Source organism: Myxine glutinosa, chromosome 10 (genome assembly GCF_964187855.1).
Source record: "Myxine glutinosa chromosome 10, kmMyxGlut1.1, whole genome shotgun sequence".
Lineage (NCBI taxonomy): Eukaryota > Metazoa > Chordata > Myxini > Myxiniformes > Myxinidae > Myxine > Myxine glutinosa.
The window spans coordinates 97,562,931-97,589,555 of record NC_136270.1 but is presented as its reverse complement, the minus strand read 5'-3'; the positions used below and the strand labels follow the sequence as shown (position 1 = coordinate 97,589,555).

At 46.0% G+C, this 26,625-nt stretch overlaps 1 protein-coding gene across 1 annotated transcript in view; it reads right to left on the bottom strand.

Annotated features, from left to right (window-relative positions):
- The window catches only part of LOC137433396 (uncharacterized), a 105,290-nt gene extending 82,349 nt beyond the window's left edge, over nucleotides 1-22,941 (bottom strand). Inside the window, exons 1-3 of the mRNA XM_078785919.1 lie at nucleotides 22,026-22,941; nucleotides 20,338-20,480; nucleotides 7,904-8,085 (exon numbers count right to left, since the gene is read on the bottom strand). Coding sequence (XP_078642045.1) covers nucleotides 7,904-8,085; nucleotides 20,338-20,480; nucleotides 22,026-22,492 — 792 coding nt within the window. The 5' untranslated portion in view covers nucleotides 22,493-22,941. The remainder of the gene's footprint in view (nucleotides 1-7,903; nucleotides 8,086-20,337; nucleotides 20,481-22,025) is intronic.
- Between the last annotated feature and the right edge of the window lie 3,684 nt (nucleotides 22,942-26,625).

The following is a 26,625-nucleotide window of genomic DNA, read 5'->3' as shown; positions in this document are numbered from 1 at the left end:
CCTCCAGGTCTTTAAAACAGCTGTTCACCACCATCTCTTATCTTCCCCCATCCAAAACCTTGATCTTTTCTACCCCCGCTAATTCACCCCAGATCCACCTTGTTTGAAATTCCAACTTCTTTCCTGGAAGTCCTGGCAGTGTCCATATGTTTTATACCTCTCCCACCGCCCCCTTCCCATGCCCCCCCCCTCCCCAAAGCCCTCGCCCTCTCTCAGATCTCTCGATGTCTCCATGTCTCTCGGTCCCTGCTCTCAAATGTTGTGTTTGTGTCCTTCCCCCTCTCTCCCCATCTTGTCTACCGCTCCCGATGTTATATGTTTTATGTGTAGGTCTGTCTTTCTGTGTGATTAATGTTCGCTCTTTCACGAGCCTCGATCTTGTATACAAAAAAAAAAAAAAAAAAAAAAAAAAAAAATTGAAATTTTTTCAAGTATATTGGTTGGTCTTGTGCGTTATTACTTGGCAAATATATATTTATTTATTTTTGCAAGTATGTTGATCACGTCGGTTTGTGTATTTCTGTGTGTGTTTGTTTGTTTGTGTGTTTGTCTGTCCGCTCACTTATACTTGCCTACAGGTCACAATTTTAATCCAATCTTCACGAAATTTCATGAAATGGTAGAGTTCGTGGTCCTACAAAATCCTGTATAATTTTGAGGTCAGAAGGTCAAAAGGTCAACATAGGCCAACGGTCAACCACTTTTTTCGAATTTCTAAAATCCTCAATTTTCATCCGATTGACTTGGAATTTGAAAGGGATTTTCATATCAGCAAACTGAATTCAACCACGAACTATTTTTGAGATCAACATAGGCCAAAAGGTCAACATAGGCCAAAGGTCAACCACTTTTTTCAAATCTCTAAAATCCTCAATTTTCATCAGATTAACTTAAACTTTAAAGATGATTTGTATATCAGCTCACTGAATTCAACCACTAATTATTTTTGAGGTCAAAAGGATGCTCTACTGGATGCCATGCTACTTTGTTCTGTTTTGCCAAGTGTCGCTCTGTGAGTGATTTTTCATTCTGTCTGTCTGTCTGTATGTCAGTCGCCTACAGGTCACAATTTTCAATCGATCTTCACAAAACTTCACCAAAAGGTAGAGTTGGTCATAAGCAAGAAGCCTATTGTTTTTTGGGTCAAAAGGTCAACATAGGCCAAAAGTCACCAACTTTATCAACTTTCAAAAATACTCCATTTTCATCCGATTGACTTGAAATTTGAAGAGAATTTGCATATCTGGTCACTGAATTCAACCACCAATTATATTTTAGGTCAACATAGGCCAAGTTTCTAAAATCCCCAATTTCCATCCAATTAACTTGAAACTTGAAGAGGATTTGTATATCTGGTCACTAAATTCAACCACCAATTATTTTTGAGGTCATCATGGGCCAACAACTTACTTAATGGATTTTGCAAGTATCGTGCCATGCACGACATATTTCTTGATTGTTTGTCTGTTTGTCCGGGTGATATCTCAGCCATCCTTTGAGCTAGAAACCCGAAGTGTCGGCACCGTATTTTTAATTAATTAATTAATCAATTAATTGATTAATTACTTAATTATTATCGATTAATTAAGCACTTATTTATTTCTTATTTATTTCCTTTCTCATCTGGGCAATATCTCAGGCACCTTTTGAGCTAGGAAGCTGATATTTAGACATGACAATGACCAAGTGATGTGGCTATAAAGCTATAAAGGATATTTTGATTTATTATTTATTGATTAATCAATTAATTAATTATTTTCGATTAATGACTTCTTTTTTTTTCTATGCAAGATCGAGGCACGTGTAAGAGTTAATATTAATCACAAAAAGACAAACTGACACATAAAACATATGATAAAGGGAGCGGGAGACTAGATGGGGAGAGAGAGGGACGTACACAAGTACAACATTTGAGAGCAGGATCATCGGGAGATCTGTGGGAGGGAAAGGGCTTGGGGGGAGGAGGCACGGGAAGGGGAGTGGGGGGATTTGGAGAGGTATAAAACACAAGGACACTGCTAGGACTTCCAGGAAAGAAGTCGGTATTTCAAAAAAGTGGATCTGGGGTGAATTAACGGGGGCAGAAAAGTTCATGGTTTTTCCGTTGAATTATTTAATTAATTTTCAAAAAGTTACAGCTTTGGATGAAACACTGGTGGTTGAGGTAATGAGGTATGCTATTAGCCAATTGATTAAGAAATTATTTTACGATTATTATTTATTGATTTTAATTATGCAATTAATCAATCAATTATTGCGCATCTCTTCCTCCAAATACCCCTCTATGTGCTGCACGGTGGTATCGCCAGGCGCCGGAGGCACCCCAGCCATACCGCGCACTGGAGGATGTTATTTATTTATTTATTTGGCATGGGGGCAGTGTACTTTGAATGTATCTGTACTTGTTGGTTTTATTTTTATATTTTTATGTGGGGGATCATATAACACTTCCCTACACCCACTAAGGAATGGGGTCGGATGCCATTTAATATTACCCGTCACCTAGTGCGGCTTAGGCATTATAGAGCGATTAAAAAAAGAACCAACTTTTTTTTTCAAAATTAAATATATATTTTTATTTTTGCCTAAAACACTCGCCGCACTCGTTGATGAACCTCAACATTTCAAAAAGAACCGTTTGGCCATCTCTGAGAAAAATGGTGACACACACACATCTCTCTTATAGTTATAGATTGTCACTATAATAAAACAGATCCTGTTATCGAACGATGCTTTCACTCTTTGCTTTATTTGTCCAACGATGTTTGACATGTCTGCCGTTTCTGTTAATAATTGCGCAGGCATTTGACACAACAGCAGGTCATCGTAACTCCAGGACCATGGAACAGATCCACTCCTTTCAGAAAAAGAATGCATCTGCTCTGTTGTCACGTAGTCACAATGACGTCGGATTCATTTTTGTCAAATTGATGAGGAATCTATTCTATTGTGTAGCTGTCCCCTGATAGTTTAGCTGTGGAAAGAGAGAGGTCATACGGAGAACACAGAGCCGCCAAGGCAAAGAGAACTATCGACCCAAGAAGAATACACCTTGAGGATGAAAAGAGTTTGATGCTTTATGGAGTGAGAAAATAGCAGCCATTTGTTTAGGCTGAGAAAAAAGAAGAGCCCTCCTTGGCAACAATTACCCTTATACAATCCTCTACACATGAATGGACTAGATGTAGGAACAAATAGAAAAGAAACCGCCATAATGGTTTGAGTGTCCACTCTGATTCTGAGAGTCAGTGTTTCGAACTGTGGCCGATTCATAACAAAGACTTTCAAATTGTTACATGCTCCTTCCTTTTTTTTTTCTTTTTTTTTTGTATGCTGAATCGAGGCTCGTGAAAGAGCTAACATTTACTTCACAAACAAATCAACCAGACAAACAAAATATATAAAAAGAGGGAGCGGAAAACAAGATGGGGAGAGAAGGGGAAGCACACAAACACAACATTTGAGAGCAGGGAGATGTGTGGAAGGGAGAGGGCTTGGGGGGAGGAGGCGTGGTAAGGGGGGGGGGGGGGGTGGAGGGAGAAGTATAAAATACAAGGACACCAAGGACTTCCAGGACAGAAGTTGGTATTTCAAAAAAGTGGAATTGGGGTGAAATTAGCAGGGGTAGAAAAGATCAAGGTTTTCGATGGGGGAAGATAAGAGATGGTGGTGAACAGCTGTTTTAAAGACCTGGAGGGTGGAGTGTGATTGAAGAGAGTGAGGGAGTTTGTTCCAGAGGTGGGAGAAAAGAGGAATGAAGGAGTGAAGGTGAGCAGAGAGTCTTGATTTTGGCAGTTTGACCATAAGAGGGTTGCAGGCAGATCTTGTGCGACCTGTAGGAATATTTGCGGGACAGAGCCCAGAGAGAGCTTGGGGGGGGGCAAGGCCAGAGAGGAGTCGGTAGAAGATGGAAAGACCACCAACCTGCCTGTGGTGAGTGAGTGAGAGGCCCATGGAGTTAGCTTCATCGCGGGAGATTCCAATGATTCTGAATGCTTTGGTTTCAACAGCGTGAAGACGAGCTAGGTGTGAGGCAGGAGCACCAGCCCAGAGGGGAGAGCAGTATTCCATTGAGCTGCGGATGAAAGCCTTGTATGTGGTGAGGAGCTCAGGTGTGCCAAGGAAGGACTTTGCACGACGGAGGATGCCCAGTCGGCGACTGGCTTTGGAGGCCAGATTTGAAATGTGGTTTTCCCAGGAAAGATCATGGCAGATAGTGAGACCCAAAAGCTTGAGTGACAGAACTTCTTGGAGAGGATTATTCAGAAAGTGGATGGGAGGGTTGTCCAGTCGGTCTTTTCGGAGAGACATCGTAAGAGTGTGAGATTTGTCAGGATTGAAAGACATGTTCCACTTGTTTTCCCAGTCTGTGATTTTGTCCATCTCTGCAGAGATTGGGGAGGCAGCAGACTGCCGATCTGAGGGATGAAGAATGGAGCGACAGAGAGTAGAGTCATCAGCAAAGAGATACAGAGGATTTTCAAGAGAGTCAGAGAGATCATTGATGAAGACCAGAAAAAGCACAGGGCCCAGAACACTGCCTTGTGGAACTCCAGCCTGAACAGGAAGAGGAGATGAGAGAAACCCATTCAGGGCCACACGTTGACTACGACTAGAGAGGAAGTCCGCCAGCCATGCGTGGAGATTTCCATGGATACCAAAAGAGGAGAGTTTGGTGAGCAGAGCGGGGTGCCAGACCGTATCGAAGGCACGTGATATGTCAAGGGAGACTGCTCTAATTTCCTGTTTGGCATTGAGGACCTCCATCCATTGTTGAGAAAGCAGAAGCAGCATGTCCAGAGTAGAGTGTCCAGGTCTGAAACCAAATTGATGATCAGAGATCAAGCCATTGGAGAAGAGGAAAGATTTCATATCTGAAGCAATGATGGATTCCATGACTTTGCTGATAATTGGGAGAAGGCTGATTGGTCTGTAGTTGCTGGGATCTGTTTTTGCACCTTTTTTGTGCAAAGCGGTGATGTTGGCAGATTTCCAAGCAGATGGAAGATGACCTTGAGCAAAAGAGAGGGTGAAGAGAACAGAGAGAGGGAGTGAAAGAATGGAAGAACAGGATTTTAGGACCCGTGGGCTGATGCCGTCAGGTCCAGTTGCAGAATCCCAGTCGAGGGTTGACAGAAACTTTTCCACCTTGTCAGGAGGAAAGGACACAGAGTCCAGGAGCAGCTAGGTACGACTGGGTACGGTGGGTACAGAGAGGGATGGGTTTGGGACACAATATTTAGAGGCAAACACAGAGTTGAGGCATTCAGCTTTTTCACGTGCGGAGTCAGCCGTGTGGCCATTTGAGGTGAGGGAGGGGATGGAGGGGGGAACAAACACCAGAAACAGATTTGACCAGATGCCACCAGGATTTGGAAGAGGGAGACAGATAAGAGAGTTCGGTCCTGAGACTGAGAGAGAATGTCCTTACTGAATATTTACCATTTAAAAAGGATAGGGCATCTCCAAACAACCATGGGTTGGCAATCATAGCAGAGGCTTTGATGGACCTAATGACCTCCTGTGTTTTTTTGTATATATATATATATATATATATATGGTTGAGGCTCGTGGAAGAGCAGGAGCAGAATGAAATGGAACAAAACGGAAAGGGGGGAATAGAAACAGCAACAATAATAAGTGTGAGTGAGACCAAGGGGACGGGATAAGGACACATGGGATGCCAGGTCAGCAATCGCATGAGGTCATCAAACGGAAGACCAAATACTGCATTGGAATAATCCGAAGGAACCCGCAGAAGTAAAGAGCAAAGATGGAGTTATCAGGAGGAATCTCGATAGGATTCGAGTTTCAGCCGCTCCGCCACAACCCTCGAACCCATCCAGGCGCAGCCAAGTGAACGTTAAAGACGTTTGTTAAAGTTCCTTATAAGGGACATTTATTATTACTAGGGCATGCCCGTACTATATATATATCGAAAATTATATCCCCCCCCTCTATTTACATGAAATGGTTTGGTCCAAAGCGAACGGCTTGCGAGTACGGTGACAATCCCCCCCCCCCCCCCCCCCTCTATTTACATGAAATGGTTTGGTCCAAAGCGAACGGCTTGCGGAGTTTGGTAAAGAAATCGCCATAGCTCGGTAACTACTTCTCCGATTAATATGAAACCTTGAAAAGGCACATCCTCGGGTCCCCAGCAATATACCTGGCAAGTTTAAAGTATATCGGACCCGTGGTTGTCGAGAAACAGCGGTCACAGACAAACATACAAACATACAAACATACACACAGAGATTACTGGAATTATAGATAGATTAATTATTAAAATTAGGCGATATACAAAATGTTTAAAGGGGAACCCAAACGCAAAAATCATTTTTCTGAAAACCATTGAAAATAATGAATCATGGGTAGTTTAACAAATTTTTTGTTTGTTTGCTGATCAGAAAAGTGTCTAAAATAGGCTTAGAATGTCGATTTTTGAATTTCGCCAGTGACGTCATACCATGAACTCACCTTTATTAAAATAGCGGATTTATATAGAGAACCAGTGCATTCCAAGCTCGGATTCCGATACTGATTCCACTTTCATTAGCAACTGTGAAGGTTCTCGGTATGTTGAAATGGATCAGTGGGATTTTAAAGAAACTATTGAAGACACAATTCGTGATGGAGACACTTTTGCGGGTATTGTAGATCCGAATCGTTTTGAACCTCATGCGAATGAATCAGACGAAGATGGTGTTCATGAAGATGGCGGTGTTGGTAGTGCAGGTGAAAAGTCCGGTCGAATGTTCACTACAGATTGGTTTATTTTTCCATTGAATTGATAGTTTATCAGGGATTTTGTATTAATTGATCAATCAGTTATAACACTCCAGAATAAATTATACAGTACGGAGAGGACATGGAACAGACTCAACCGCCCATGCACACGGTTGATGGGGGATTGTAGAGGGTGTGGGATGGTGGTGAGTATTGTGTGGGTGATGGTTCATGGGGGATTGTGGTGGATGGTGGAGGGGGAGTGGTGGGGGGGTTTGTCACGATGGGTATTATTATCAAGGGTTACCATTGATGGGGGATTATTGAGGGATGGTGTAGGGGGTGGTGGTATGGGGGTGGTCGTGGGTATCGTTATCTAGGGTTTATGAGCTCTTCAGATGCACAGGGCAAGGTGGCGGCGATTTTAGCCAGCACATCTAATGAGGTGAGATCGGTCGACGGCGGACCAACACAGGTGTTCAATTCACCATTCAAATTGCAAGTGTCCATATGCTGTTAGCTCGGCAGAGATCGTCTTACAGATTAATGTGAGGGTTGTTTCTTCTGCATAATCACGGGGATGGCATCCTCTCTCAATCGTAGCAAATAACCACAAGATCTAGCCATCTCTGTTGTTTCATAAGAGTTCCCTGTAAAATGTCCCGCACAAACATCTTGTAGGCCCGATCCACACGCGGATATTAGCATGAAACCGTCTTGGTTTGTATTACTACAACCACCAAGGATGCAATGACCCGGCATATTTGAAGAGATTCGAAAAATATTCGCCGTTTGAGTTAAATCATGTAACGCGGAGACAGTACGGAAATAGCGGTGGACTTCATGATGCGACGTCACGACTAATCATGAAGAAGAAGAAGATTTCCACCGTCAATTGCAAAATTACCTACTTTATACATTGGAAATCGGAAAAAGACACATCATATCTATTTTGTCGGGTATCAAGGGATAGATTAGCGTCAATCTGATCTGAGCATTTGGGTTCCCCTTTAAACCATCTCAAATTTCAGACTGGATGGTACAGTGAATCAAGTAGGCCTACCAGTACGAGAGAAAAACAACTTTATGGTAACGATACAGTTTATGGGTGACAACAGACAGCCACGACACATGCTGTATATACAGTCACCCTGGATAGACTACCACAGCTCACCTTGGTAAAGAAGGAGCAATTTCCAGCCTGAGTCACGAAAGCCACCGCATGGCGTACGTACAGTGGATCGGTGCAGCCGTCTCCACCATCTGCCAACGGCCGCGCCTGCTTCTCGTCCCAATGTGTCATGGCCCAGTCATAACGAGCATCCAGTCGTTTCACCGTCACAGGCATGGACAGAGCTGCACAGTCACAGGGGACAGCAAAGTCTACATTTATATTACATTTCATTGATGACTTTCAAAATTGACAGCAGCAGATACAAAATCTCAGGAGATGAATGAAAGGCGAATGGGAATAGGGGAATTCGCAGATGGATGACCAACTAGCTAGAAACAAATTGATCATGGAAGGACTTAAGTCCCAAGTTTCTCACTGGATCTGGACTCCAACCTTGGACACGTTATAAAATTAATAAAGACACGACTTCCACCGAAAAAAACAACATAACATGGATTATTTATTTTTCCTTAGGCTGCGGCCATAGGCCAAGTCCAGTCTGTACTAGTTACCTCCACCACCGAAGGTGGATGGAGGTTAGGGTTTCACCTCTTTCTGTTCGTTACTTGCAACGAAGATTTTTTCAAGTATATTGGTTGGTTTTGTGCGTTATTCTGTCTGTCTGTGTGTCTGTCTGTCTGTCTGGCTGTTTGGCTGTCTGTATGTCACCTACAGGTCACAGTTTTCAACAAATCTTCACGAAACTTCACCAAATGCTAGAGTTGGTCACAAGCAAGAAGCCTATTGTTTTTGAGGGCAAAAGGTCAATAGGTCAACATAGGCCAAAGGTCGCCAACTTTGCCAAATTTCTAAAATCCTCAGTTTTCATCCGATTGACTTGAAATTTTAAGAAGATTTGCATATATGGTCACTGAATTCAACCACCAACTATTCATTCATTCAACATATGCCAAAAGGTCAATGAATGATCGTTTTAAGGCCATTTTTCCCCGTTAGAGTGGGGGTTGGCCTTGCGGGCCCCATGACCTCATGGGGCCCTGTTTTGAGGCAATGTTTTTATGGCCGGATGCCCTTCCTGACGCCAACCCTTAGTCGCCTCTTACGATGCACAGGGATACGGTGTACCTATTCTAAATCGGGGTACACACCGGATCATTCATCCCAGCAAGCTGGTACTCAATTTGCCGACCTCGGAAGGATGACAGGCTGAGTCAACCGCCCTCGTGTTAATTCAGCGATCGACCGGGATTCGAACTCAGGATCCTAGGATCCCAAGCCTGCACCCTAACTGCTAAGCCAACACCAGGCTAATATGCCAAAAGGTAAACATAGGCCAAAATTTTTAAATCCGCAATTTTCATCTGATTGACTTGAAATTTTAAGAGGATTTGCATATCTGGTCACTGAATTCAACGACCTAGTATTTTTTGAGGTCAACATAAGCCAAAAGGTCAACATAGGCCAAATTTCTAAAATCCTCAATTTTCATCCAATTAATTTGAAATTTTAAGAGGATTTGCATATCTGGTCACTGAATTCAACCACCTCGTATTTTTTTTAGGTCAACATAGGCCAAAAGGTCAACATAGGCCAAGCTTCTAAAATCCTCAATTTTCATCTGATTAACTTGAAATTTTAAGAGGATTTGCATACCAGGTCACTGAATTCAACCACCAATTATATATTTTTGAGGTCAACATAGGCCATCAACTTATTTTAGGAATTTCGCAAGTATCGTGCTATGCACGACATATTTCTTGTCTGTTTGTCTGTCTGTCTGTTTATGAACAAGGATATCTCAAAAGGTTGTGGACGGATTCTAACGAAATTTGGTGGAGAGGTTGGGTGTGTGAGAAGGACGAAATTATTCGATTTTGGTGAAGACCTGGATCAGATAATTTTTTAAAGTGATTCTTCACCATTGAGTGATAAGGCTAAAACCGATATACATACAGGATATCTCAAAAAGTTGTGGACGGATTATGACAAAACGAGGTGGATGAGTTGGTTCGGTGAGAAGAACAAACAATTAGATTTTGGTTCACCTGTTTGTACTGTTCAGCATGGCGGAGGTATGTGCTGTGCCGAGTGCTGTTCTAGTTTGTCTGTGTGTTTGTCGGCAGAATATCTTGACATCAAAGGCAGCTAGAATCGCCAAATTTCACACAGAGCTTCATATTATGGGTGTCTCAGATGAGTAAAACTTTTAACTCACAATGCATAATATAAAATGAAATTTTGTATAGAACTACAATATGTTTACTCACACTGTGGCCATAGGCTGGTATGTGAGTACTGTTATATCCCACTTTACATTGGAGTTGCGTTCCTGAAACGTGCGACGAATATTGAAGTGCCATCAATGAAAGCAATCTTTCTCATCATAATAAATGGAATAAGGGGGCGATGCATTCCTAATGTTGCCTTTTTATGTTATTACCCTTTTACTGGTTAATGATAGTTATATTCAAATATACAAAAAATATAATAAAAAACAATTAGCAGATATATTTAAATAAAAATAAAGAACATCACTTTAGAGTGAATTTTTCTTATATTTGGTACCTCTTGCAGAAGCGGTTGAACTGGCCACAACTTGAAATGAACGTTGGCATTTTTACAGTTGGCAATGCAAAGTTGGCGGGATTAATAACTTGATGACGTATTTTTTAAATGACGTAAAAGGTGTTACGTAAATCTGGGTATTACTGTTTTGCAATAATCGTGTCTGTGTGTACAATAGAGAAATGTACAATATGAATCTCTCCCAAACCTGGTTATTCCAGCTGCTCATATTATCAAGTTACAGTACCTTCAGAAAGTATTCACACCCCTGAATTTAAAATGGATTCAATTGAAGATTTTTTTTTTTGTCAATGATCTACACATAATACCCCATAAATGTCAAAGTGGAATGTTTTTTCAGAAATTTATACAAAATAATTAAAAATGAAATACAGAAATATCAAATTTACATAAGTATTCAACCTCTGAGTCAATATTTCATCGAAGTGCCTTTGGCAGTGATTACAGCTTTGAGTCTTCTTGGGTATGTATCAGCATTGCACGTCTGGATTTGGGGAGTTTCTCCCATTCTTCCTTGCAGATTTGCTCAAGCTCTGTTAAGTTGGATGGGGAGCGTCAGTCTTCAAGTCTTTCCCCAGATTCTCAATGAAATTCAAGTCTGGGCTTTGACTGGGACACTCAAGGACTTTCAAGGTCTTGTTCTGAAGCCATTCCAATGTTACATTGGTTGTATCCTTGGGGTCATTGTCCTGTTGGAATGTAAATCTTCACCGCAATCTAAGGTCATTTGCAGTGGGGAGCAGGTGCTCCTCAGGGATTTGCCTGTATTGGGCTCCATTCGTTGTTCCCTCTATCCTAACAGGTCTCCCAGTCCCTGCCGCTTAAAAGCATTCCCATAGCATGATGCTGCCACCACTATGCTTCACGGTAGGGATGGTGTTAGATGTTTGATGAGCTGTGATCAGTTTCCGCCAGACGTAGCGCTTTGCATTCAGGCCAAAGAGTTCAATTTTCATCTCATCAGACTGCATTATCTTTTGCCTCTTTTTCTCAGTCTTTACGTGCCTTTTTGCAAACTTCAGGTGTGCTGTCATGTGCCTTGTTCTCAGAAGTGGCTTCCTTCTGGCCACTCTCCCTAAAGCCTACATTTGTGACGTACTGCAGAAACTGTTGTCCTTCTGGAAAGTTCTCCCATCTCAGCCAAGGAACTCTGTTGTTCTGTCAGAGTGGTCATTGGGTTATTGGTCACCTCACTGACTAAGGTCCTTCTTGACGGGTTGCTCAGTTTGGTCGGACAGCCAGCTCTAGGAAGTCTGGGTAGTACCATATTATTTCCATTTCCTAATGATGGAGCTCAATGTGCTCTTCATAACTTTCAACACTCGAGAAATTATTTCATAACCATCCCCAGATATATGCATCCTCACAAAATTATATCTCGGAGTTCCACGAACAGTTCCTTGGATTTCATGGTAAAGTTTCTGCTCTGACATGCACCGTCTACTGTGGGACCTTATATACAAAGGTGTGTTTCTTTCTAAATCATGTACAATCAATTGAATTGGCAACAGGTGGACTTCAATCAAGTTGTCGAGACATCTCAAGGATGATCAAAAGAAATTAGATGCAGCTGTGCTCAATTTCGAGTGTCATAGCAAGGGGGTTGAATACTTATTGACTTAAGCCATTTCAGCTTTTCATTTTTAGTTATTTGGTAAAAAAAAAAAAAAAAAAATTTCTCCAATTTGATATTATGGCGTATTATGTGTAGATCAGTGACAAAAAAACATCTCAATTTAATCTTTTTTAAATTTAGGCTGTTACGCAACAACATGTGAAAAAGTCAAGAGGTGTGAATACTTTTGTGAAGGCACTGTATGAATTCGACAGAGCAGGAATCACATCGAAAGAGTAATCAGGTACAAAGAGAGTAAGGGACTGGAGTTGAGAGAGCAGAGAGTTGTTGCACTTCTAAAATATTTGATAGAGTACATTAAATCACAAAACGACCATAACTTCATCGAAAACAAACATTACAGCGTAAGTGAGGACCTCTCTTGAATGCATTCTAGTTGTCATTGTACATGTACATTGTACATTGTACATGTACATTGTCTTACATTGTACATGATTAATCTGCAATAAAGTAAAGTATTGTTACAGATACGACTTTGATGGTATGGTGGGCCGAGCGGGATGGCCGCCGTATCCGTACAAGTTACCCGATTGTACTCGAACGTCGACGAAGCCGCGCTATGCTGGCTCAATTAGAAAAAGAAGACACCCGGCTGGATTATAATGACACAATACGACACCAGGGGTTCAGTTCTCAAGACCTCCGGAGGAGGTTATATTAAGGCGGAAAAGGTTAGATTACAGGGACAAGAGGGAAACATAGGAAGGTGGGCACTTAGACACAACCTTATATTAACCCTAGACAGACCACAAATAAACGGGACAAGGCTCACTCACACGGGGTTTGATGGCCAGGAAAGCGGCAGTCGATGGCTCAGGTGCACCCGGCTCAGGGACAGAATCGCGTACGGTCGTGTCCAGCAGATGCGGGGAGGTCGCTCAGCGCTCGTGGGTCGCGACTTTGGTGGAGATGCCGGGGAGGTCGCTCAGCGCTCGGGAGGGTCGCGACTTTGGTGGAGATGCCGGGGAGGTCGCTCAGCGCTCGGGAGGGTGGCGTCTTGTCCTTCCAAGCTCGGGGCGCATCTCACGTCACGTCCGGCGCGGGGCCGCGTATATCCGGCGGGGAGTGACACGCCCTCGCTCGTTAGCTCCGCCCCATATGGCATCGGCCCATGGCTTCTCATTGGGTGCGGGGGTTACCGGCTCCGCCCTTGACGAGGGGCCGACAGGGAGCCCCCTTCTGGGTAACCCCGTCGAGCACATGTTCAATGGCGGCCAACCGAGCCGGAGTGAGGACGCAAAGCCGCTGTTGTTGTGGTTGTTGTTGGAGCTTGAGATGATGGGAAGAGATGCGGGGAGGTATGGGAAGGTCCTAAACTCCTACTGGTGCCATATCATCACATTCTGGTGCAACGAAGAGTCATAATTAATGGAAACAAGTCCTTAACTGACATAGATTAAGAATAACTAGCAAGATGTCCTATAATTGTCTACGTGTGGTGCGGGGGACCTGGGCACGACATTTAATGGGGGAATGAAGGGGAAGATCGGCTCTAATGGGTGTTGTTTACAGACAATGGGACTAGGGAATGGGGTAAGGGGAGAGTTGGGGAGTATCGGAGAAAATAGGGGAATATTTACAAGCGGATATGGAGGTCAAATTCCATATTCGCAACATTGCACCCTTCTCTACCCTCGGGGCGTCCCGACCCGATAAATTTTTACCTACTTTAGTGTGGCACGCAATGTAGTTCCCTCTACTATTAACTCTACCCTGAGTGCGACAGTTTTACAGATATTCACAAATGAGTAAATATGTCCCCCTGCGACGTTGCACCCTTCTCCTCACAGAAACACACCCACAGGATAACCGAATCCGGAAAGAATTCTCAAACTAAACATACAGCCGGTAGGGAGCATTATTTACAAGACTACGCTGCTATTTACACTACGATCCAGGACCTGTTTTTGGAGGAACACATGCAGATGTTATGCATAGAGAGAGCGCGCTTGCCAACATCGATACACCAACCCACGAGTGCTCTGTGGCCGACGGCCCTTTAATAACGTGCAGAGCACCCTTTCCCAGCATCAAAAGCACCACCCCACCACCAATCGGTGCAGTCACCATTGTTCAATGATTAAAAATAAATGCGACAACCCCTAACCCTGCAGGTGTCTCTTGCTCTTCTTGTGGTGCACTTGGTGTCAACTAAAAGTGGTTCACCTGTATGGCATAGGTGCCACGTTGACCCATAGGTCCATCCCCGGGTGGTGCTTGGCCGCAAACGAACTGCGGTCCATTGTGGGTGGCCACAAACATTGCGGTCCATATGGTGTACCGATCCAGGCAGCGAACAGCGAAAGTGCAGGCCCACAACTGCGCAGCCAGCACCTCTCTCTCCTCTCTCTCTACCCCAAAGCCAGATCCTCGGAGGTGGGAGACAAAAGAAGAAACAAGTGAGTAAGGTGGTAAGGGCGCAAAAGTGCACGCAATATAAGGTAATGCACACTGGGGGCACATGGGAACCAGGTGAGACAGGTACGTTCCTATCGTACGCCCCCCCCCCCCACCAGGTAACCTACATGGCCCCTCCCTTACCCCTTACTGTATCCACAAAACACAACACTACCCATAAACATCTACTTTACAAATCCACAAACATCCCTACTGTCTTCCCCGTTCCTCCCATATACCAAATTCGTCTTCTCTCCCTCCTAACCAATCAAATTTGCCATTTTCAACTCTCATCAAAATTTGCCATCTCCAACTCAACATCATAATTTGCCATTACCAATTCATCATCAGTCCCTCCTAGGGAGGGAGAGATGGAATCACCCCAATGTCTCATCCACGTCGTGATGCGTCTCACAAATCCACACAGCGATTCATCTCCTGCAACAAAACAAAGAAAACACAGGTGTGGAGTCATCATCATCACCACAGGTAAGTGGCTGCGTATGGTGCGACAGGTTCATCAATCCTAACTATTTCCTAAATGACTTTAACAACTTTACACTACCCGGGGTCTTTCTCCGGCCAAACCATTGGCCCTCTTACGCTATGGGTTCTAAAAACCAATTCCCATTGGCCAAACTGTGGTGCTCTTCAATTTGGGGTCTCACTCCCCCGATTCATCTCCCGGTGCCCTCGTACAATTTCTGGGCTGCGACGTGCACCTCTCCCAGTGGGTCTACCCACCTGCACACCTCCACCACTGCAGTTGCCTCCGAGCTTACCTGCTCCTTACCCTAACCTAACTACCAGGGGAAGGCCCTCTGGCTCTCTCCCCACTCCGTGCCCTCTCTGGCACTGGGCTGCCCGATCCACACCCGGGATCCTCAGGCACCCACTCACAACTACCGGCTCCCAGAGCCCACCTGCGGCCTCACCTGGCCGACATCCTCACAGTGGTGGAGTGCCCAACCAACTACACACACTAACAGGCTACACGCCCAGCCATTTCCACAACACTAATGCACCCATCCACAACACCATTCTGCAACCGCACCACAGATGCCAATATCCAACCACAATTTACCTGTAGCCTCTACCTAACACTTACACTACCCGCCCCGGGTACTCGTGATGGGGGTCCACTCTTCCCCCATTCACACCTTCGCACCATGCACACCACTCCGTACCACTTACTCCAACTCTCTCCACACACCTGTACCTGCACACCTGTGCTCTCACACCTGGTGCCACCTGCACCCTTCTCTCCCCAAGCGCATTCGCGCTGATCCACACACTCACTACTCATACACTGCTCCACACACCTGTCCAGTTGCACACCTGTGCAATCACACCTGTTCAATTCTCACACACACAGCATCATCTCAGCTAACTACTCCCTTCTGAAACTTGCGCTTCCCAGTCGTCCCTTTAAACTATTGCGCTCCCACGTCATTATCATCCACACTAATCTACCTGCGTCCCCACTACAGGTATCAGTCACTAACTAACCTTAACGTTACCTAATGTCAATCTCTTCTAGATCCCTACAATATAACCTAACCCACCCGGGCTAGTTTTCACTGCCATACACCCCATAAACTATAGCTCCTTTGCCCCCTATGGGAAGGGTGGCAGGGATGCCATCCCACCACATCGGGGGTCTCTCACTACCAATTTTGCACATCAAATTTCAACAAATTAAAAATTTGCCAATCACTGCCCATCATCTGCCAATCACTGCTGCCAATCCCTTGCCAATCATCAAATTTTGTTTTTCTCTAATTTTGGGTCCAAAACACTAACCTCATCACCCAGTCGACTCACTAATACCTCTCGGTGCGCCAATCCCTGTCCAAAGCCCGGCTTCGTAAAGCCAAGCAATGGATGCTGGTTGTTTTGTGCCTGCGGCTGGATGCGTCCGGCATTCGGGGCAGGGACGGGGGCTTACCCGGGCCGAGATCCCACGCATCACCTCGGCGTGGAGCCATCCAATGTCCCGATCTCGACCTGCCGGCACGTCTCAACAAAACGTGGTCGCCATAACGACCCTTCCTATCGGGCTGCCCGCTCCGCCTATTGGAGCACAGACGTGGCCGTTCAAAGCGAGGCCCAGCGTGGATCGCGCACGGCGGTCCTTTCGAACCCGCCGTGGCTCGGATCCCCGCTGGTTCTCGCGGCACGCGAAGCCCGGCACGCACCGAGGGCCCGCTTCGGCTAAAAGTCGACCTAACCTTTAACCCGGTTACCGTCGACGCTTCACCTGCAGGCCTACATGCATACGCTACCTCTTTCTTGCTCATACATGCAGCCGTTCCCATTCTCCTCGTACCTTTTCTTTCACACCTCGGTACACCCATTCCACTCACAGCCTTGGTCACACACCTGACCACCGAACACTTTGGCACACATTCGTTGCTCGCACACCTCACCAATACACCTCTTCGCGCCCCCTCCTCGGTCACCTCCTCTGTGACAATCACAGGTGTGCCCTCATTCGCACACCCAACCACGTGCCTCACCACCAACTCCAGCGTGCATTCCCACTCACGCTCCACCATTCCAGGTGTGCATCCTTCCATCCCAGGTGTACATCCTCGCTCACCTGTCACAACTAACTCACGCTCCATGTCACTCTCACTACTTTCACCTCCACTCGTGACAACGCACTCACCCTTACTCTTGACAGCACACTCTTTCCCCATGCACCTGTCCGTCACACACCTTTCTCGCGCACACTCTCCCGTTACACCCTCTGTAACACTCACCACAGGTGGACACTCTTCCTTACTTCTGACAGCGCACTCTTTCCTCATGCACCTGTCCGTCACACACCTTTCTCGCGCACACTCCTGCGCACACTCTCCCGTCACACCCTCTGTAACACTCACCACACCACGCTTCCATGTGCTCCCTCGCACACGCGCTACGACCGACTCACTCTCGCCAGCACACTCACTCCTTGGTACGCACTTTTTCCTCACACACCCCAGAGTCGGACTTTCTTGCACACCTCCATTTTCGCACACCAGACCTGTCGCACACTTCACCAACGGCCTTTCACGAACACCCGGATCCAAACCAATCCCCAAGCTTTTTAAATCCCCTGGCGCATCATACGCACGACCATATTGGTCACCACTTACACCGGGTCCTCTTCCTCTTCGCTTCTCCTCCATCACCTGCGAATCCCTCATCCGGTTAATGAGCACATCATCACGATCCAAACACAGACTTTGGACCAATTCTTTTATCTCCTCTTTTATCTCTTTCTTATCCCCTCTCCGTCGCTTCTTAATTTCACTCATCCCTTCTTCCACTTCTTCTAATTTGTGCTTCACCTCTTTTATTCCCCGGTACGTCTCCTCAAGCTCGTCCTCCAAGGCTACCTTGACCGTTTCCAGGTGCGTCCTCACCTGCCGGTCCTTCGTCTCCATTACCTCTATCACCTCGTCCAACCTCGTTGTCAGTCCCTCACGTACCATCTGACATTCCCTCTTTGTCGCTATTAAGTCGTTTTTTATGTCGTTTTGTGTCGCTTTTAAACCTCCTAATACTGCAGTGTTCCTTTGAACCTGCTCCGTTAGTCCTTTTTGTCCCTCCGTCAGCTGTTCCACCTCCTGCGTCAGGTCCTCTATGCCCCCTTGTAACTTTACAGTCCCCTTTCTCACCTCCTTTTCCATGTGCTCCTCACAGTGCCTCACCTCCTCGCGCACTCCTCCGACCTCCTCACTCACTCCTCTTCTGATCTCCTCTCCCATCACTTGCATCTCCTGCCCAGATGCCACCCTCATCTGCTCCATTTCCTCCCTGTGAGCATCCAGTTTGGTTTCTACCCCCATTCTGACCCCCTCTATCTGCTGCTCCATTTGTTTAACTTCCCTTTCCGCTTGGTCCCTCATGTCCCTCAATTTGCCTTCCATACTGTTTTCTAACCCCTCTAACCCATTTTTCACTCCCTCTATCTGATTCTCCTGGGCAGCCATTCTATTTTCTACCCCCGTTAACCCATTCTTTACTTCTTTTATCCCGTTGTCTAACTCCTCAAAATTATTGTCTAACTTCGCACTGGTACCCCTCGCTTCGTCCCTCATTACCCCCATTTGGTTTCCCATTACCCCCATTTGGTTTCCCATTACCCCCATTTGGCCCTCCATTCGCCCACTATCAACCCTCATTTGCTCACTCTGAGCATCCATCCGGTTCCCCAATTGGTTACTCTGCAGTTTGAGGGACGCCTGCATTTGCGCCATAAATTGCTCCATGAGGACCTGCATCTGGGCCATCCCTCCCACTTGTGCAGCGGGTGCGGCCGCCGTAGCTATGTGCGAGGCGCAATTTCGCGCGTCTGCTACCCCCGCTGTTTCGCTCTCCTCATGTCCCTCATGTCCCTCAATTTGGTCCTGGACCGACCCTGCTTCACTCTCCCCTACCGGACCCCAGCCGTCTTGATCCGCCATAGCGCGACTTTCAAAATTCGGTTTTTATTTTTTATTTTCGTAAAACAAATTGAAATTTTGCCGTTATAATTTCGCGCGGGAAACGCGCTCCGAATCGATTTTCCCTCCCAAAATTTGGGCCTAACTAATTTAGTCCCGGGTTCGAATTCCACTCCTCGACACCAATTGTTACAGATACGACTTTGATGGTATGGTGGGCCGAGCGGGATGGCCGCCGTATCCGTACAAGTTACCCGATTGTACTCGAACGTCGACGAAGCCGCGCTATGCTGGCTCAATTAGAAAAAGAAGACACCCGGCTGGATTATAATGACACAATACGACACCAGGGGTTCAGTTCTCAAGACCTCCGGAGGAGGTTATATTAAGGCGGAAAAGGTTAGATTACAGGGACAAGAGGGAAACATAGGAAGGTGGGCACTTAGACACAACCTTATATTAACCCTAGACAGACCACAAATAAACGGGACAAGGCTCACTCACACGGGGTTTGATGGCCAGGAAAGCGGCAGTCGATGGCTCAGGTGCACCCGGCTCAGGGACAGAATCGCGTACGGTCGTGTCCAGCAGATGCGGGGAGGTCGCTCAGCGCTCGTGGGTCGCGACTTTGGTGGAGATGCCGGGGAGGTCGCTCAGCGCTCGGGAGGGTCGCGACTTTGGTGGAGATGCCGGGGAGGTCGCTCAGCGCTCGGGAGGGTGGCGTCTTGTCCTTCCAAGCTCGGGGCGCATCTCACGTCACGTCCGGCGCGGGGCCGCGTATATCCGGCGGGGAGTGACACGCCCTCGCTCGTTAGCTCCGCCCCATATGGCATCGGCCCATGGCTTCTCATTGGGTGCGGGGGTTACCGGCTCCGCCCTTGACGAGGGGCCGACAGGGAGCCCCCTTCTGGGTAACCCCGTCGAGCACATGTTCAATGGCGGCCAACCGAGCCGGAGTGAGGACGCAAAGCCGCTGTTGTTGTGGTTGTTGTTGGAGCTTGAGATGATGGGAAGAGATGCGGGGAGGTATGGGAAGGTCCTAAACTCCTACTGGTGCCATATCATCACATTCTGGTGCAACGAAGAGTCATAATTAATGGAAACAAGTCCTTAACTGACATAGATTAAGAATAACTAGCAAGATGTCCTATAATTGTCTACGTGTGGTGCGGGGGACCTGGGCACGACATTTAATGGGGGAATGAAGGGGAAGATCGGCTCTAATGGGTGTTGTTTACAGACAATGGGACTAGGGAATGGGGTAAGGGGAGAGTTGGGGAGTATCGGAGAAAATAGGGGAATATTTACAAGCGGATATGGAGGTCAAATTCCATATTCGCAACAGTATTTAATGTAACAAGTATTATGTGGAGTGCAATTATTTTGTGGCATACTGGAATGTCTTAAGGTATATTTACAGGAAGATTGAAACACAGCCTGGTCCAAGTCACAGCCATGGTCGTAGCACATCCACTCATACAGCAAGGCAGGGATCCAGTTCCCCAAGTCGTACACGGGTAGGGGCACGTAGTGGATCCTTTTGCGCAAATCATCTGCATGGCTGGAACACAGACAGAAAGGTAAGGAAATATATTCTTATTCAGAACAGCCACGTGCAAGATTCACAGAATTCCATGAAATAATCTGGTTGTGAAAATTAATTGGGGAAAGGGATTGATCGTGTGTGTGTGTGTGTGTGTGTGTGTGTGTGTGTGTGTGTGTGTGTGTGTGTGTGTGTGTGTGCGCGCTTCCGTGTGTGTGTGTGCGCGCGCTTCCGTGTGTGTGTGTGTGTGTGAGTGCAGTTGTGATTGTGGGTGTGTATGTATGTGCATTTGCGTGTGTGCATGTGTGTGTGTGTATGTGTGCATATGTGTGTGTGTGTGTGCGTGTTTGTGTTTGTGTGTGTGTGTGTGTGTGATTGCGGTTGTGATTGTGGGTGTGTATGTGCGTGCATTTGTGTGTGTGTGTGTGTGTGCATATGTGTGTGTGTGTGTGTATGTGTGCATATGTGTGTGTGTGTGTGTGTGTGCGTGTGTGTGTGTGTGTGCGTGTGTGTGTGTGTGTGTGTGTGTGTGTCTGTGCATGTGTGTGTGTGTGTGATTGCGGTTGTGATTGTGGGTGTGTGTGTATGTGCATATGTGTGTGTGTGTGTGTGTGCATGTTTGTGTGTGTATGTGTGCATATGTGTGTGTGTGTGTGTGTGTGTGTGTGTGTGTGTGTGTGTGTGTGTGTGTGTGTGTGTGTGTGTGTGTGTGTGTGTGTGTGAGAGATTGCGGTTGTGATTGTGGGTGTGTGTGTATGTGCATTTGTGTGTGTGTGTATGTGCATTTGGGTGTGTGTGTGTGTGTGTGTGTGTGTGTGTGTGTGTGTGTGTAAGAGACAGAATTGTGAGGAACAGAAATGAAAAAACGAGGTGTGTGTAATGTGTATGTGTGTGTGTGATTGTATGTATGTGCGTTTGCGTGTGTGATTGTGGGTGTGTATGTATGTGCATTTGCGTGTGTGTGTGTGTGTGTGTGTGTGTGTGTGTGTGTGTGTGTGTGTGTGTGTGTGTGTATAAGAGTGATACAGAATTGTGAGGAACAGAAAAGAAAAAAACGAGGTGTGTGTGTGTGTGTGTATGTGTGATTGTGCACGTGTATATATGTGCGTTTCCGTATGTGTGTGTGTGTGTGTGTGTGTGTGTGTGTGTGTGTGTGTGTGTGTGTGTGTGTGTGTGTGTGTGTGTGCACGTGTTGACGTGTATATATGTGCGTTTCCGTGTGTGTGTGTGTGTGTGTGTGTGTGTGTGTGTGTGTGTGTGTGTGTGTGTGTGTGTGTGTGTGTGTGTGTGTGTGTGTGTGTAGGTATATAATTATGAGTGTTTGTGTGTGTGTATGTATATATGAGTGTGTGTGTGTAGGTATATAATTATGAGTGTTTGTGTGTGTGTATGTATATATGAGTGTGTGTATGTATGTATATAATTATGAGTGTTTGTGTGTGTGTATGTATATATGAGTGTGTGTATGTATGTATATAATTATGAGTGTTTGTGTTTGTGTATGTATATATGAGTGTGTGCAGGTGTATGTGGGAAAAGTTTGCAAGTTCAAGCGTCTCGCACCGTAGACCGGACACCACGTGCTCGACACGGTCTCGGATCCACAAGACGTCCCGATAGGCGCTGCCGTCGAGCGCGAGCAGCACGAGGTGCGCGTTAATCCGAGGCAGACCCCGCGCCAACGCGAGCACGGACTCCTCGCTCGACCACAGACACTCGGAGAACGCGGACTCGTTGGTGAACGCGTGGAAGATCAAGGACGAGTTCCCCAGGAACTCCCCGCCGTGTGGAAAGGCCATGGATCCGTTCAACGTCCTCAGGGTGAACGGCCGAGCGGGGCTGCCCGGCACGAAGCGCTCCTTCGTCCTCGGCGGGGGCGCCCTGAGGGCGAGTACGCTATACCTTAGTCGGAACATTTCCTTGGCCCTTCGCAGGACGCTCACCCGACCGGCGTCCGCAGGTGGAGCCGCAGCGAGAAAAGTTACAACGAAGCAGAGCGCGAAGAGCAGCGATTCGCGCGGGAACTTCATCGTGCAGGTGCACCCGTGGGTGGTGTGTTGACCTGCCCTGGAGCCGCGCCGGGGGATCCGACAACGTAGTATATGTAGTACGGAAGTTGGATGGCGATCAGGAATCCCGGCACACGAGCACGTGATCAGGAATCCCGGCGCGCGTCATGAACGATCGCCGAGAACCAGAAATACCAAATAAAAAACGAAAACTAACCAAGTTGGTTCATCTTGAACTGTGTAGCGTCTCGTTCTTAGAATTTCCTGAACGGCTAATTGGAATGGCCACCAATAGTCGCAAACACTTCCCGTAAGTCTCCTGGTTCCCATGTACGTACGAAAGTTTTGGGCGACTATTTATAGAAAGTGTGACACCTTCCGATGACCTTTTAAATTGACCTTTCTTGACACCATGCAACGTACACCTTTGTACCTGTACCTGTAGCTACGCCGAAACAAGCTCTCGATGTGTGGAGGAAAAGCCCAAAGGCAAGAAGTAACGAATTTTTGTTTACCTGTCAACTTTATAAACCTGTTGCTAAAACTTGTGTCGCATCCAAAATCATTTGGAAATTTGTTTATAAATATGAAATGGAGGCAAAGGGCATAAGTGGCTCCAACTGTCAAATTTGACATTGAATCAGTTAATTAATTTTAATTCGAAATACGATAATTGTATATAATCTCGCATTATTGTAGTGCAACTGCAACCCTTATTATGACGTGTGCAGGTCGCCAGGGAAACGGTATAAACATTGTTGTGAAGCCGATGACGTTGCACAGCTTTGAGGTCGTTCTTCTTCTTCATTGGTATGCAGCACAACATGCGGGGTGGCATCTTTGGCTGAGGGCGTGGCTGTGCCACTGATGCAGTGCCCCCTGCTGGTTAGGGCAGGAATTTGTAGTTTCTTGGAAAATGAAAAGTCTCTTATGACGTCACTTGATTATGGAGCCTGGTGTTGCCTTAGCGGTTCGGGTGCTGGATTGGGATCCTAGTTCCTGGGTTCGAATCTCGGTCGATCGATGAATGAATGTCAGGGTGGTTGACTCAGCCTGTCGTCCTTCCGAGGTCGGCAAATTGAGCACCAGCTCACTGGTAATTTGGGCACCGCATCAGCGGCACAAACGCGCTTCCAGAGAAATGATGCAACCAACAGCCACAGGCTGAATACGAACCAACAACTCGATTTTGAGTCATGATGCCCGAAGTACAGTCCGTGCAGATTAAAAATTAAACCGTTTAATGGATGTTCATTTGCAATACAATAGAATCCGCAGATCATCCATCATCCAGGTAGTGCACTGGGTACCTGCGTCTCAGAATCATGGGTGCCGATATGCGATTAAACACCTTCAAGTTTTCCAACCTGGTCCGTAATCATGAATTTAACAGAATGATCGGTGCCTGTTACAGTGTTGGCAATAGTAGGGCACTACCCGGCATTGCCCGGTCTATTTTGGGGGGGGGGGGGGGGGTGGCAAAAAACGCTTCCCAAATCCACTAAGGAATGGGGTCCTGATACACACTTCCCTACCCCCATGATAGGGTGATAAAAAGAAAAAATTCCCTAAAATCCAACTTTCTCTTGGGAATTTTCAAAAAACTTTTTTTTTTTTGCCCAAGGCACTCACTGATGAACCTCAGGAAGTTTGACCAAAATGCTTTTAGGGGCTTGGTGGTCGTTGCAGCGGTGTATCCACTTGCGCGGGAAGCGCTCCAAAAATGGCGCCGAAACTGCGCATCGAAAACGCCCAGGCGTGAGCAAGCAGCCGAGACAGCCCTCTTTCGCTCTCCACTGTCAAGTACTACGTGGACCCCAGCTCCTAGATGAGTCCAAATGTTTCCCCCCTCTGTCGAGATGCTGCCGGCACAGCAAAAGCTCCACGCTCCTTCCAAAGTACACCAAAATCACATGCACAACAACGCAAAAAGATGGCGCCCTTCCTCCTCCTGCACAAAAATTCAAGAGAGAGATTCTTCTTTCAACGGTCCTTTTTCCCTCGAACTTTCCCGCTCTGACGTCACACTGGCCAATCACCGAACCCCATCGAATCATCCCCTGGTTGTGCTCGACCAATGACGAACTTCGGGGCGTGGCCTGCCGGCTTTGATTGGTGTGAGCATCATTAAGGCGTGGCCTACTTGCCGATCGGCAATGTTTGGGTACTGTCGGCAGTTCCGGGTGGTAGTTGGCAAAACGTAGGGAAAAGCCACAGGAGCAGCACATTGTCATGGAACTGACTCAATGTCCACTCTGGGTCGAGTTAAAATGTTTAATTGGAGAGATTATCAGAGATCAAAGCAATTACAAAGGACCACCAACAATTACAAGAGAAGCACAGTTATAAAAGAAAAACGATGATACAACGACATCAATCTCAGCACAACAAAACTCTCTGAAAATCTCTAAATTAATGTTCCATGAGTTCAGCTTTATATCGGAGTTTTCACAACACAATGGTACAGGATGCAGGTGTGGGGTGAGAGAAATAGGGTATAAGCCATCCTACCTACTCAAGGTGATGCCTTGCATCAAAGAATCAAAAGGGAACTGTGTGAGGATGCAAGGCATCAAAGAGAGCGGAGGAGTGTTGTGTGAACCCTGGACAATCCTTGATTCATGATGTCTCACTCTTAAAGTTCACTCCTTACAAATTATGCACTGGGCCAGAGGTTGTTTACCCTCTGCCAGCACAAATGGCTTTGAGCATTGTGCTGTGGTGTCCTTGTCTGACATTCCTCTGTCTCTCTTGTAGACACCGTGTTCCCTTTGCATTTTTTATTTATTATTATACTGTCCCTTTGACATACATATGTAGTCTTAGGTTTATAGAGAATATATACTCATCCTAATCGTTATAAGTACTATTAACTTCATTTATATCGATATAAAGAGAGATAAACGCAAATATAGCTTTTTACCCCAATCGTGAAAGCAGTCAACACTCAATCCCTGTGTTTTGCAGCTGCAGGCGTTATCAAAACATCTTCCAGGCCAGGTAGATGCCATTGTGTCTTTGAGCACAATAGTGGCTTGTAAAGCATAATCATCTCTGGCATTTCTTAGCCAGCTTGGTTCAAAGTAAAAATCTCGCTTCATTAGATTTCAGAATTAATTATTCTTCCACAACATACTGGGGGAAACTAACCTTAATCCCTATATAGTTAACACAGCTTCACCTCCTTTGTGAAGACACATAAACAATCTTAAGCTCCAGTTTCCCTACTTAAATACATCGAGAGATCTCCTACGCATCCACGGTCCATGCTATACCTATACGATCCTACCTTTACTATGGGATTCCATAATCTACCCCCACAAACGTTATATAGTATATATATATATATATATATATATATATATATATATATATATATATATATATATATATGTATATAATCTATATGTATATATATATATATATATATATATATATATATATATATATATATATATATATAGTTGCGGATTTGAGAATCCTGCACGTTGTAATTGTTGTAAATATCACCCTCTGTAAATTGTAATGATTCTTGTAAATACCTCCATTTGTGTAAAGGTCAAAGGTCGTCCCCTCAGCTAGTCCATGTACAAGCACGTAGGCCACCATAGAACCTCTCTATAGTTATTTCCTTATTATGTGTTCTAGTTTAAGGCTCTGTTTCCCATTAATTGACTCTGCATTGCACCAAATGAACTAAGGTAGAATCCCCTTTCAATTGCCCCAAATCCCCTTTCAATTGCCAACTGCATTTAACTCCATTGAACACGAGGTCATCTCGGAGCAGAAGGTGGGAGGAGTCAGCCAAGCGCCAGGAACAAGGCGTGGCATTGCCAACGCCTCATCAAGGGGCGGGATTGGTGAGCCCTCGTGACCAATCAAGGCCGAGGCGAGCTCACCAATGGGCGTGTCCAAAAGGCCGGCGGCTTGATCGTCACGCGCCTCATAAAAGGAGGTTGGGAGGGACTGCTTAAAGAGATGAGTGAGGAGGATGCACCGAGCAGTTCGGTTGAGGAGGAGCTGAGTTGAGTTGGGTTGACCTCAGTTGAGTTGAGTTATCAGAAGATTGAAGGTTTGAAGAGAGGAGACGTTGTTTGCAACCAGCCCCGGCGCGCGCGCAGCTTTGACGCGCAGTTCGACCCGCTGCTACGCAG